The 14,575-nt window shown below is 46.4% G+C and overlaps 1 protein-coding gene across 3 annotated transcripts in view; it reads left to right on the forward strand.

The window, feature by feature from the left end:
* The first annotated feature begins 375 nt into the window (after positions 1-375).
* The window catches only part of SYNDIG1 (synapse differentiation inducing 1), a 47,463-nt gene continuing 33,263 nt past the window's right edge, over positions 376-14,575 (forward strand). Inside the window, exons 1-3 of one of the 3 annotated variants that reach the window (XM_079297610.1) lie at positions 502-661; positions 6,493-6,604; positions 9,886-10,451. In XM_079297610.1, coding sequence (XP_079153736.1) covers positions 9,972-10,451 — 480 coding nt within the window. In that variant the 5' untranslated portion in view covers positions 502-661; positions 6,493-6,604; positions 9,886-9,971. Of the gene's footprint in view, positions 662-6,492; positions 6,605-7,284; positions 7,304-9,885; positions 10,452-14,575 lie in introns of those variants that run through there. The other 2 variants (XM_079297609.1, XM_079297611.1) reach the window with 2 other exon arrangements.

Here is a 14,575-nt window from a genome sequence, read left to right on the forward strand (position 1 = left end):
ACCCCTCAATGCCGTGGGATGCTGCCCGGTGCTCTCGTCATTAAGCTAAAAAGTAAACCACGAATATTTAAAGCTCCCCAGACCTGCTGGAGCTTCCCTGTCTTCTCGGGGAGCTGTCCCTGGGTGCCGGGCATTATTCCCAGGGTCCCGCCGCTGCACGGCAAGGCGTGAGGGCGGCCGGGCTGGGGAGCGGGGAGAGCAGCGGGGCCCGCCGAGCTCCGGTGTGTGGGGAACAGGAGACACGGCTGGGAGGAGGCCTAGAGAGGAGGAGGAGGAGGAGAGGGAGGTCAGAGAGGGCAGGTTCTGCCATACTCACCCGGGGCGGGGGTCGCGCACCGAGGGATGAGAGGCCGCCCTGCTCTGCTGCGCTGCAGAAGGAAAGTTGGCCGCGCTGCCGGCAGGGCTCGTTCTCCCGCCTCCCTCCCCTGTCTCTGTCTCTCTCTCTCCCTCCCTCCCTCCTCCTCCTTTCCCTCCTCCTCCCGAGCCCACAGTGCCGCCGAGGCGGTGCAGGCGGCGCAGCCCGGTCTGTGCTGGCGCTGTGCAGTGCCCGGGCCCGGGCCCCGCCGCCAGCCCCGCCGCGGGCATGCTGCCGGGCGGAGCGCCCGGGCGCTGAGCCGCCCCTCCGGCGGGAGCACCGCGCTGCGGGTCACCTTGCAGGGAGGTGAGTGACCCCCCAGCCCACCCTGTCCGATGCACCAAATACCCGCTGCGCCGCATCCTCCGGAGCATCCTCCGGAGCATCCTCCGGAGCGCGGAGCGCAGGCGGGGGCGCGGCGGCGGAGGGGCTCCGCGGGGAGCGCGGGGCTGAGGGGGGCCGCCCGCAGAGGTGCTTCCCCTGCGGAGAGCCCACATCGCCTTACCTGCTCTGGGGGGAGAAGAGGCTTTTCCAGCGCCGCGGCCAGATTGGGAGCCTTGGAAGGGAAAGTGCGAGGTTCTTTTCCGTCCCCTCCTCGTCCCCGTGAGGAATCCCGTCTAAGGCACGGTCCAGAACAGCTTTCCCTACCAGCTTCCCGGGAAGGGAGCCGGGGCTGTGCGGGGTATGCGGCGGCAGAGCCCCAGCCGGGGCAGGCAGCGGGATGCTGAGCTCCTGGCACCGCAGCTGCCCCTTCCCTTCCCCTCGCTATCCTGCTCCGAGAGGCACTGGAATGGATTCGTTTTCCTTCCTATCCTCTAGTTTGAGAGCAGGGACAGCTAAGTTGGAGAAAGGGATGGTCGAGGCGTGGAGGTAGCGGTGGTCCCTGCTGGCGGTGGCAGTGTGGGGTGACATTGGGTGAGTTCCACGTCCTTCTGGATGGGGCATCCCGGTGTCATTAAGGAATTCTGCAAGGGGGTCTGTTCTTCAGTGGGAAGAGACTAGCAGTGCACTGAGACCTTTCTGAAATTGACACTCCAGGAGCACAAGCCTTCCTGGAGCAGGGCTGGTAGCGCTCCCAGTCCAGAGTGTGCTGCAGGGTCTGTGGCACTGGTGGTGGTGGGATATTACCCCCACTCTGATAGAACATGGAGCAGGAGTTGCTCCAGAGAGCAATCTGTTGAGCTGTGCCTTCAAAATCACTGGAGGGGAGCTGTAGCCTCCATGTATAATGAAAGAGAAAGAAATAAAGAAACAAAGAAAAAAGTATAAACTTTCCAGATAGATTAAATGTTCAAATTACAATTTATTAGATATTAATCTGGTGTAAACAGAGCATTAGCATCAATTAAAAGGTGCTTTGATGATCTTAAACTCAAGATGAAGCATTAACTGGCACGTAGATGGGGATTTTTGTGTGTTCTAAAAGGCAGAACAGAGAATATACTTTCCTACATTCATGTATTTAAATGACTTAATTTTAATTGTAGTTAATTAACTGTCATCTCTAAAGCAGCTGCAAGTAGATGTTCTGTACTAATTTCGAATTACCTCACTCCTAAGGCAAACACTGATTTTACTGGACAAGGTGACGTTTTCTTGGCAGTTTTGGTAACTACAGGTCATACCAGGGTGTGTGTAGGATAAACTCATTTGTAGGATTTAAATGAAGTCTCCTCTCATTAAGTGGGCAGGCAGATGTCTCACACCACTGGTGCCACACACTCTGGAATAAATCTCACACACAGAGGAGGGCTCTTCCTAATACAAATGCAGATGTAATGCAGTACTGGTGTACACAGGCACCACCACAATACATTTAACTTGAGGAAGAATGCTCTCAGGATTTAAAATGCTTTTGCTTCTGAGGACAGTATTAGAGAAAATGTGCAATGTGTTTGGATAAGGTTTTTTGGTCTTTTTTTTTTTTTTTCTACATCAAATTTGTATTTGCAGACAGCTGTAAAATGCTTCCAGTAGAGTTTTTTTATTCTGTCTATGTGGTTATTAAGATTGCAGATTTCATATGTGGTTATTAACAGTCCAAATTTTGTTGTCTTCACTTTGAAGAATTTTTCACAGGTTATGGTTTGTACGGTGCAATTGGGGAAAAAAAATGGAAAATAATTGCGGAGGTGCACACAGGAGAAAAATACTGTGTGTGTTCATTGGCTTTGCTTTGACAAACATGAATAGTGGCTGTGTGTAAGTGTCTCCAGCTATCATGTCAATTGTTTCTGAGTACCCTTTCTTGGCAAAAAGCTAGAAACTACTTTGAGTAATGGGGTCACAGCAAAATGCTCCTCTTCAGGTGTAGATGCCTGTGACTCTGAGATTCTGTGATTTGAATTTGGTTCTGTAAAACCAGAAAACTGTTTGTTTTCCCTGCACAGGAAAATACTGCATTTTGAAGCAGTGGTGCAGTGCATGAGTGGTGTGAGTCTGTGCATGCCTTTAGCAGTGCCAGTTTTATACCTGGCATTTCTATGGATGTGCATTTGTATGTGTCTATAAAACCTGAATGTGCAAAGTTCCCTCTTTTACCAATAACTCTCCAAATCTGTGCCGTATTTCTGTTCTTATGCTTTGAGGCTTCACTGAGGCACAAGAAGAATGAGCTAACTGTTCATACCAAGTTGGCATGATTCTAGCAGAATTTTGATGGGGTTTGTGTGCTTTGTTTGACTTGAAAATCCCCAGGGATAACAAAGAACTCTGAAATGGTATTTGCTAAAGGACAGAGTCATAAAATTGTTTGGGTTGCAAGGGATATTTAAGACCATGTAGTTCCAAACCCCCTGCCATGGACAGGGATACATTCCACTAGCTCAGGTTTCTCAGGACCCATCCAACCTGAAAATTTCCAGGGATGGGGCAGAATCAAATAGTCCAGCTTCTAGAGGAAGAACCTAGGAAAGGTGTCCAGCCTGGTGCCTGGTCCTGCAGGCAGCTGTGCTCAGTGTGCTGCACCAGAACATGTCCCACAGCAGCTGCATGCTACATGCAGTGACTTCTCCAGTCCTCTGCCAGCGGCTGGTGTCCCCATGTCACCCACCCAGCTTCCAGCTCCTATCCTTGTGCTCTTTGCAACAGAACCATCTCCCTTCTTCCAGCTGCATGTGGCTCACAAGATCATGGAGGCAAGGTTGTGATGTGGATATGCTGCCAGCCCAAAGCCTGTGTGTCCCTGAGGTCCCATATCCCTTCTCCCAGAGAACAGAGAGGATGGGATTTTTTTTTTTAAATTCAGACCATGTCCTGAGTGTAACAGGCATCAGCAATGCTCATTTCCATTTTTGTTTCTGCAGGGAGGGTTGAGTGTAGGTTTAAGAAAGGTCTGTAAAGGTCTAACTATGCCCCACTGATGATGCTGCTTCATTTTCCCCTGCCTGCCCTGTCTGCCTCCAGCCACCACTCTGTCCATGGCTAAATCACTTACTCTGTAAAACTTTTGTCCCATGGTGTAGTCCTGGCTCTGCAATTTTTCTAATTCTTATGGAGCATAGCTGATTTTATGGCCCCAGAAGTGTCTGTTTACTCTAATCATCCTTGCCCAGATGAACTAAGTAATTTTATAGTTTTTCTAGCTAAATGACTTACAGCCCTGGGGTGCTTTGCTTGGGGCAGGAGGTACAGAAACTTCCATTTTGCACCAAGTCTGCACCACCACACTGTCTTCCTGTTCTGTTATCTCTTTATTTTCCATCAGTGCTTCAGGAATACCTCAAGTCCAGCCTGGAGCACAGCACTGGGGGCATGCAGAGTGACTGTCAGGCAGTGTCTTGTCCTGCTTTGCTTCCTGCATGCAGTGTGGGAAAGCAAGCAGAGAGAGATGAGCAGGGTCTGTGCAAGAAATGGGCTCTCTGGGGGCTGCCCATCAGGAATAAAACTGGAGTGAGTTAGTAGGACCAGTCCTGGATCCACATCTGTGGGCCAGCCTGGTCACAAACACAGTTAAACAGGGATTTTAGGACCAAAGGGAGGTACAGGATTCAACCAGTAGGCAGACCAAGAGGGCCAGAGGATGCTGTGATGTTGGAATTCATGGGAGAGACTCTCAGGGTTCTTTTGGAAGCTCCTAAAGTAAGAATCACTCCTCATGGCTCAATTTCCCCTGTTTGAAATGAGCGTGGGGAGGTCAGGTGGTGCTGGATACATTTGGGGTTGTATGATGCTCCTGGTCTGCAGTACTGGGGAGCCTCTTGAAATCACAGCAGAAAAAACACAGTCAGACTTTCTGACTGCTTTCACTGTGCAAAGTAATTGCCAAGGTGTTACAGGTGTCAAGGTGTTTTTCATTGCCCCTCCCACAACAGCCAGGGTTATTTACACCATGGCAAGATGCTGTTAGTCATGCCAGTTATTTATTATCTGGAAAGTACAGTGAATGAAAAAAGTTGTGAGTTCACACTGAACCCCACTAAGAATTAAGGCTGAAAAATTTAGGTCATGAAGAAGAATTGCTGCAGAAGTTTGAATGTGTCATTGTTGTTTGTTTGTTTGTTTTTTTTTTTAATTGGAGGCAACTTGAGCCATAGTGAATTAAAAGCCCACTTGTTCAATTAAAAATAAATAAAGGAAACATTGCATTTCATTTTAGCTCAGGCAAAATGCTTCCATCTGCTCAAAAGGAAATACTTTGCTGCAGGAATAACATTATTGTATATTAGGTCTATGCAAGGGAATTCCTCCTTTCTTTTGCTCTCCATTCTTTAGTTCAGATACTGAATTAAGCAATCAATTGTTCAAGCAGATGTGCAGATGGTAATTGTTTTAACATATATCTCTGCACAGGCAATCAAGAGACCTGGATTTTATTTCCAGCTCCATCTTGACATGACCTTGGTCATTTCACATTCCCCAAGTTTTTAGGACAGGTCACACTTCACAGCAGATTTGCTGCATATTGGTAATACTGAAATAGCGTGGAGGTTTTTTTTAATTCCACTGTTAGCAGTGAAACATTTAGCTATCACTAGTGCATGCATTCCTAATTTTCCCAGTGTGAGTTAGTTGCACTGCCTTATGAAACTCCCCATAGTTTACTTAATAGAGTAAAAGGAATTCCAGCTGCTGAAATACAGCACATTCCCTTAAAACAAAACCTACTTCAATGAGCCCAGCAAAATCAAAGAAGAAAAATACAAGTGGGAAAGAGGTTTTTCCTTCATTTTCTTAAATATTTCACTTTGTAATCAGCACTCCAGATCCATACACTGCCTGTGATTTCTCTCATGCATAAGGTCTGTATTTGTTGTTGCAGTTTCTAACTGTCTGGAATACCTCAAATCGTGCTGAAGCCTATTGCATTGTGCTTTAGAAACTCTCTCACCTGAGAGCTCATGCCAGGAAATCTGCAGCTTCCTTTCATGATGTGGGGCTGGACTGTTCTTCAAGAGAGCTTTTTCCCCTGTTCGTTCTCTGCAGTGGCAGAGGGGAAACCAGCTTCAAACACAGAGACATCTTGTTGAATCTGATAATCCTGGGGCTGAATCAGCTTCTCTTGGTGGCACAAAGGGTGACTATTGCCTCTTGTCATTTTGGTGATTTAGAGTGACTGAGGGGTTTGGGAGCAGTACATGTCTTTGGGGAAGCATGGGAGGCAGGTGGGAATCTGTAAGGATCAGGGGGATTTGAATCATGGGACAATCTGGGTGAAGGAATCTCAGGAGGTCTGCAGTTCTGTTTCTTGCTCAAAGAGAGGTCAGCCCTGGGATCACACCACAAACTTCATAAAGCTGGGTCTTCAAAACCTCCAAGGATGGAGACTGCAAACCTTTGTTGGGCAGCTTTTTCCTGTGCTTGACTGTCTTCATGGGGAAAAGATTTCTGCTGATACCCAGTACCCCCATGCAGAAGCACAAAAGTTTTGATGACCTGCCAGATCTGCAGGGAATGGCAGAGGTTTGACAGCAGATGGGGACTGTGCCTTCAGCCTCACTTGCCTTAATGTTCCAGTTTTCTTGCCAATAAATCAGTCTGCTGGGCCAGTGATGCTTGATCTGTGTGGATGGATGTCCTTCTGGTCTGCTCTGAGAAGATGGCTGGGGCTTTTTAGCCATAGCCCAATGTATCAGCTGTGGCTTGCTCGGTATCCAGGGGATGTGTATTCAGAGTTTTCCAACTGCTTATTCACACAGGACATTGGGTGCCTGGCAAGGGTCTCCAGAAGGCTGAAGAGCCCTTAAGCTGTGCAAAGTCCCATGGAGAGAGGAGGAAAACAGCATCCTGCCAGGTCCTGGGAGACCAAAGGTGGGCAGTAACAGAGCTGTTTTCTGGGCTGCTGGAGCCTGGGGCACAGCATTTAGCTGTTCTCTCCTTGCCCTCATACAGCTGGTGTTTCTCTGTCTCACACCCTCTGCTTAATTAGCTTGTCAGGCACAGTCATCATAGCAGGACGCTGCAGGAACACCCAGCAGAGCGTGGCTCTCAGTGCAGCTCCTCATTGTAGCTGCTCTCTGCTGTAACACGAGTGATGGCTTAATAAACCACAGCATTGCAGACTAAAGATCTTGGCACTGCTTCCAGCTTCTTATTAAAATGAGAAAGGGGGAGGGGGAATCCAAGAAATTGGAAAGAATGAAGGTTAAAATAATTAATGGACTCACTTTTTATAGTGGACTGGGGTAAAGATGTCTAACCCCAAGATAAACATTAGATTGAAGGTTGATATATTGATGATATATATCTGTCTGTTAATAACTTGAACCTGGCTTTTCCTTCTGGTTCCATACTCAAGTGTGAAAATGCAGAATTATTTCTGGTTGGCCTCAGTGCCAGTGAGTGATTTGTGGGACAATTAAAACCATGCAAAGACAGAGGAAGCCTGAATCTAACCAATTAAAATGAACTCTGCATCTTGGAGCAGACTGAAAAGCTTTCTTATTTCAAGAGCTTTAATGAATTTCATTTTCCTATCACCATCACTCTGAAACCTCACTGTGGTCATAGGTAATGAGGGCTTTTTTCTGCTTGGATGTTGGCTCCCTGCAGAGAAGGCACCCTCTGGTTTCCTAGGGTGGTCTATCAGAGGTTACCTGCTCTGGAACTGCCATCCAAGGAATCTGGGCTGCAGGGAACCTGGAAACTGGAGAAATCCTAATTTCAGGACGTGCCTGTGAGTCACAGGCATGTGAGCCTGGCCCAGGCCACGTCCATGAAAGCCCCTAGTGCAAGTGGAGTGGCTGGATCTTTGTCCAGGGTAGGACAGGCTCTGCAGGCAGGACAAAGGCTCTGAGCCACTGCAGAAGCACAGCTGCCTTTTGCCCTTGAGCATCATTTATGACCATGTGCCACTCTCTGTCACACCTCCATTTCAACTTGGGAGATTCCATTTCAGGAGTAATACTAATATAATTATTTCTTTCTCTTTTTCCCCCCCCCTCTTATACTGAGAAGCCTGAGTCTCATCAGCCTCTTCCCGTTAAACAATACTCTTGCAGGGCCAAGAACATTGGGTCAGCCTCTGGTAAGGCAGGCATCCAGCTGCAGATTAAAATTCACCTGGGGTTAAACCATTTTCCTTGATTGCATGCTGCCATCCACATCTCCCTGCTGACCTTCCCTGAGGCATGCTGCCTGCACTGCTGTGTGGGACTCCAGGGAGGATGTCCTGAGCAGTGGATTATCCCTATTACCTGTGGAGCTCTGTGAGGGAAGGATGCTCCCTGTCTTGTCCTTGCCTCATTTTGGATGTTTTTCCCCACTTTATGCCCCTTACCAAGGGGAAAGTGTCATTCAGAATCTGCAATATTTATTTACAAGACTGGTGTAAATGCACAGAAGGTAAGGACCTGCCATATTTAGATCCGTAGTAAGACTGAGCAACAATGCCAGCTCCAAGGCATGCAGTAAAACTGCCCTAAAATGGCATTTTCCTGAGTGCTACTTAAGCCAGGCTTTGCTGAAAGGATGTGACCACAGGAAGGTGCAAGGCCAGACCCAAGTTTTCCAGCCATTGATGCAGTGATGAAGTCTTGACCTCTTCATATGTTTTTCTAGGACAGCCTTTTTTTGATTTGTGAGTCTTCCTCCAATTTCTGTTTTCTGAATATGCTACATCTGTGGCATATTCCTCCTGACCATTTCACTTTGCTTGACAGGTGGCAGAGGTAAGAATGTTTTCAAGAGAGTTTGCAGTTTTTGGATGAGGTCTCTCTATCTTCAGCAGGATTGATGGTTGATGTTGCACACTGGGGGGCCTCTTACGTTTTCCAAGCTGGCCCAGAAGAAACTGAGCAAAGTCTGAGACTTTACCCTTTAGTTAATGAGTGTTTCTCATGTTCTGCCTGTGGGGATGTACTTTCAGATAGATCTTTGGGGAAGAAGTGGAAAGTTTGTGGTCAAGCAGCTGGAGGCCCAGCAGGATGCTCTTGTTGCCTGGATTGCACATGTAACTTCCATGGGTTCCCACCATGGTGGATTTTCTCTTCTGTAGCTTCCTGCTGGTTCATTTAAGAGCAACACTGAACTACTTGACGACACAATAAAATGAGGCTTCTGCATGTTAAACCAAATGCTGTGAATGTAAACATGTCAGCACTCTGGGTCATGTTCTCTTGTATGTTTAACAAGTTTCCTGCTTAATTGGTAGTGTTAGAACACCCTTAGCAGTGGTCTAAATGCTTCTTGCATCCAAAAGAGAGACTAAAGATATTTGAAGTCTGGAGTTAAGAGGAAATAGTACTGGGCTTTTGTAAGACATTGCTCTGTTAGAGGTTGTCTGACATAAAAGGGAAATAGAGAGAAAGCACTGAGTAAAAAAATTACATATGTTTATGTGCTTGTGTATTTCATTCTTGGTTTCCTCCTGACAGCACAATGGGGACAGGTAATCCTACATTAATAACTTGGTCTTAGAAAATCTAATATGATGAACTTTGAAGCCAATAGCAGGTCTGTAATTTTTATGCTCATGCCCAGAAACGAACCCCTGAATTTACTGTTGCTGTGGCCAATACACCAGTATTTCAAAAGGCATTTTCCTTTGCCTATGCCTGAGAAAAACAAGAAGCCTGGTGAGAAAGTATTTGGGCAGGAAAAATGGGTTTTCAAAGGATAATAAAGTGCATGCCAAGGGCAAAGGGTGACTGCAGACACTGACAGGTGAACACAGCACCTGCCCATCTTTGTAGCTGCAGATTTCTGAGAACTGAAAATTATTCTTTTAGACGATTTTGTTTTGGTCTTTTTAGTTTTTTTCCCCATCTCTTATCAAGGTATTTAGAGGAAAGAGATGTTGACCCCAGCATGACAGCTGTGTGCCCATGGGAGGCTGGAGCAGGCACCACAGCTGTTTTTTGATGGGGTCTGTCACTACCAAGGCATTTCACCTCATCTGCTTCTCCACATCCCATGGATGTGGGGCAGGTGTTCTTTGCCTCTCTGAGTGGTGCTATATCTGGGGAACTAAAGGTTATGCACATATATGGGGCTCTGATTTCTCTTGATATTTTATGGAAGACAGGCTGACTTGAGTCCCTCAATTCATTGCCTTTGTCCTCACCTTGGTTTCTGTTTCCTCTCTCTGTCAGGAAAATGGGAGCCACTCACCCAGCGTGAGCTCTAAGGCACAGCAAAATAAAGGCAACTGGTCCCACTGCCTTGGACAGCTCCCAGTATGGATGGCTTGGTTGAGCAGAACAGCGTGCTGATGCACAGTAAGATCACTGAGGCTGGCAAAAGGAATGGTTTAATTAACACAAGGAACTTAGTGGCAGAGAGCCGAGATGGTTTGGTCTCTGTGTACCCCACCCCTCAGTACCAGAGCCACAGAGTGGGCAGCCTGTCCTCTCCCAGGTGCCCAGAGAACGGCAGGAGTGACCCTGTGCAGCAGCTCCTGGACCCCAGCATGCTGCAGCAGACAGTGGAGTCTCACTACAGGCCCAACATCATCCTGTACTCGGAGAACGTGCTGCGCTCGTGGGGCGAGAGCCTGGGCTCGGAGTGCTGCGAGACGACCTTCATCGAGGAGCACTCGCCCACCAGAGACAGCCTGGAGTACCCTGACAGCAAATTCATCGACCTGGCCACAGATGACATCAAGATACACACCCTCTCCTATGAGGTGGAGGAAGAGGAGGATTTCCAGGAGCTAGAGGTCAGATGCCACTTGGGATATGTGGGGAAGGCTTGGGAGGAGGGTATCTTTGAAATTAGAGTCAACGGCAGGGTCACCCATATCACTTTCTCATCCACTAGACAATGAATGATTGTTCATCTTTGTTTGTTGGGTAAGATCCCAGATCTGTGGATGCCAATGGCAAAACTCCCACTAGCCCTAATGGAGATCAGCATTTCCCTTCTACCTCTGAAGGGGCTGGCCAGAAACAGAAGACCCATGTACTTAAATGATGTGTAAGGTTAAGAGTATCTGGGAGCATCTGTCTATTTTCATGGAGCCCATCTTACTCAGCAGGTCAACATCATCTCTTGCCTTCACCTGACTTGAGCAGAATGTTTTAAATTAATGGCTCAGACACAAAACATTTCTCAGAAACAGAAGTCATTGCGTTTCAAGCTGCAGTGAATCCATGTCTTTGAAATAAATGGTATTTTTCTCATGGAGCAAAACATTTTTTAGATCCAAATACAATGTTTCCTTGAGTCCTGTGCCTCATTGATTGATCACTGTAAAATAACAGGGAAGACTATGGCAACAACTTCATTCTTTCTTGAATGATGCATTTTAAAAATTTTACCCAGAGGCCCAAGTCTGGCAGGGATTTGTGTTTGCCAGTGTTTGTGGGAATGGAGGGTGGACATAATGCTGGTGATCTGAAAACTTCTCCCACCACTGGTCAGAGACTCCTAACCTAGCAAAGACCCTCTGGCTGTCTAGAGAAAAGTCATACCTTCAAACATGAATGTTCCAGCTGAGATAGGGACACTGGTCATGCTTCTCTATTGCTGTGATTTTTGGTTAGGACCGAGATCAAACAAGCCCTGAAATTTCTATTTTCACCTCCTGTAATACCAGTGTCTCACCCTGTGATCAGCACAGGGGAAATTCAGCAAGAGCCTGATTTCCCTTTTATTTTCTTTTCTCTCTGTATTGATAAGGTGGGAAGAGGGAAGTGTTTTTCCCAGTGCATGCCATTAATGCAGTATTCAAAGCCTCCACAGGGAGACAGAAAACTTCTCTCAGAAGCATGTGAGACTATTAGCTCAAATCACACCCCTCCACAGAATTTCAGAATTGACTGTGGGAAGTATAATTTCCTTAATGAAAACAAAATTCCTGGTTCCTGTTTTTTTGCCCCAGTTTCTCTCATGCAGTGTTATTGACACATCTGGCCTGACATTCAGGCACCAAAATAAAAAGTCTCTCTCTCATCAGTTCAAGTCCAGAAGACATTCTTTGCCAACTTTTGAAGAACAAGATAAAAAAAGGCTGGGAAAATGAGCAGCATAAGGAAAAGCCCTCTTCAAAGGAGGAACTTGATGAGCTTTTCACAGACAACATGTGTGTCTTAAAAACCAGCTGTAGAACTTCATCCTCCCCTGATCTTAAGAGGAGAAACGAGACTGTAAATTTTGGTAACATGCTCTGACAGTGTGCATCCTTTTTCCTGGCTCCTTCTTCTTTCTAACCTGTTTCTCTGGAAACAGACCTCCTGAGGTCAAATGTGACAATCCTTGAATGGGTATAGAGCATCTGGAATCACAGATTCTGTGTCTCCTGTGACCCTTTGGAGTGACACTGTGCTAACAGACACAGGTGTGTGGACAACCATCTTGACCTATGTGTACAATGAGCTCAGAATAGGAAGACCTTTGCAAAGTACACACCACCCATGGATTGTCCTCTCCATCAACATTTCTCCCCCACTAGGAACAGGGGAGGAGAAAACCAGGCATGATTTGGATAAGGACCTGGTTAGCTGGAAACGTTTGCTTTGCTGGAAGCCTCTGCTTTGAGACCAGGGTCTGTCTCATTTCTATTTTCCCTGACCAACCCTGTGCAGCACTGATTTTCACACTCCTCCATGAGTTTTTCCATGTTCCCAGGGGATCAACCTGCTGAGCAGCTGTTTTCAGCAAGAAGTAGCTCAGCATGGCAAGTAGCTTCCATTCCAGGAGGGTCCAGATTCTGCAGATGCAGCTGGTCATGCAGGAGAGGAGAGATTAATATGACATCACCAGACCAGAAAAAAAAAGAATCTGCTGTATTGTGCTCTTCTGGTTCACAAAAGCTGGTGAACAGAAGCTTATTTGTAGGGATTTTTACTAACAGTGTTTCTCAGGCCCTGGTGGAGTGTTGTTCAGTCTGCCTAAGAAAATCATAATTGTCTGGAGGGAAAAACATCTCAGAAACAGCTCTCATTAGCATATAGAGCCCCCTTTGCTCCAGCAATTACCAGGCATGAAAACAGAAGGCTGCACATTCTGTCAGGGCTTTAAACTTCTCTCTTCCATATCCAACCCTGAAATCAAATTATTACCTATTTAGATATCCCTGGTAAAATTTATAAATATCTTATGAATTCTTTACTCCACAGCTAATAGACAGACAACTTGTCAAATGTGGCAACAGTGAAATATGAAATGAGTTACAAGATGAAATACCCTCCTGTTAGGTTTCATGTGCCATCTTTTATCTAAAAATAGCATTTGTCATATTATATGCCTGCTAGTTTCCCTCCTAGCCACTAGGTAGATTGCTTATTTAGAGACAATCAAACTATTCATGGCAGCAAATTAAATTATTCATATACATCGCATAAAAGAATACCTTGGAACTCTCTCTTAAAACCCTCTTACTTTTTCTCAGCATCCAGCAATGTCTGAAACAATCTCTAAATGCAAAATAAATAGAATGTTTTTGGAATTAAAGAAGAAATGTAATGCTTTCAAAGTATATATTTCTTCTTTTTATTTTTCCCATTAGAAAGTGCTGGATTCTGTTGTGAAAATTCATCCTTTGGACCTGAGCATGAAACTGTAGAGATAGAATTTGGATCCTGTACCATCCAACCACTCTTCTCAACATACCCAAGCACTTCCTGGCATGTTTTTTCTACAACATGAAGAGAAGACCCTGAGGAGATTTATGCCCATCAGGCCCCATGATATCATGCATGATTTCTGTCAATGCTTCCAGCCTGTGGTCCTGCACTGGGCTGTGTCCTCAGCCTTCCCTGTAGGTATCCAGAACCATGTTTGAACACCCCTAGAGGGGCTGAGTATGGCAGAGTTCCCTTTTCAGAGAGCCATGCAACATGGGCAAAGACAGGGTCTTGCAGCCTTGTTTTACTGAAGAATTCACTGGTGATCATAGCTCTCCTCTGAGCTGAGTGTACAGTATTTTCTCTGTTCTGCACCTGGGCAATGGACTAAAACAGTGCCATGAATACCTTGCCCAAGCTCATCTAGGGCTATGTTGAGAATATGGGAATATAATGTTCAGTGGTTTTGTCCCATGGCATATGCTCTGAAGAGCACAGGTGTGCTGTCATAGGTGTGGTGCCCAGGTATGAGCTCCTAAGAGGTGTGGCACTCAGGTATGCAGTCATGGCACTGCGTCTTCCTGCTCATAGGACACACTTGATATCTCTGAGTTCCTTCAAAGGCACATTATTAACAGATTACAAGAGTGATTACACTTTGCATTTGACATATTTTTCTCCTTTGAAGGAGAAGCCACTCAAATCTGGAGATATTGAGCCCTGCCAAGGGACATTAACCTCTATTAGCCAGCTGCAGATGAAGTGAGCATGGCTGGGAGGTCACCTTCAGCAGTGTTCAAGTGCCCTCCTATGAATCTTGTTAATAGTAGCCAGGGCCTGTGACAATTCCCTTTCTCATCATCACTTCCCAGAGTTTTCAGACTGAAGCTCTGCAGTGATGTCTCTGGGATCCAGCCTGTGAGTGGCAGGAGCTCTGGATGAGCTGCCTGCTGTAATTGTTAGAGGGTGGATATTTGGCACACTTCTTTGAGGACTGCTGTGGCAGCTCAGGAGCAAAAAGGGGACAATCCTGAAGGGCCACACCACTCACCCCAGCTTGTTTTATTGCTGTCTGCAGTGATCCCCTTCCAGTGGCAATGCCCTGGATGCCAGTTCCTGAGGAGCTACAGCCAGGCTGGCTGTGGGTGTCTAGAAAACATCACAAGGGAGATGATCAAGGTCCAGGGCTCAAGGAAGAAGAATAGGCTTGGGAGACTATATCCAGAGGTTTTTGCTTATTGTGTTTTGATGTTGCAAAGTTGCATGTGGAAAGTTT

This window comes from Erithacus rubecula (assembly GCF_903797595.1).
Source record: "Erithacus rubecula genome assembly, chromosome: 2".
Taxonomy (NCBI): Eukaryota; Metazoa; Chordata; class Aves; order Passeriformes; family Muscicapidae; genus Erithacus; species Erithacus rubecula.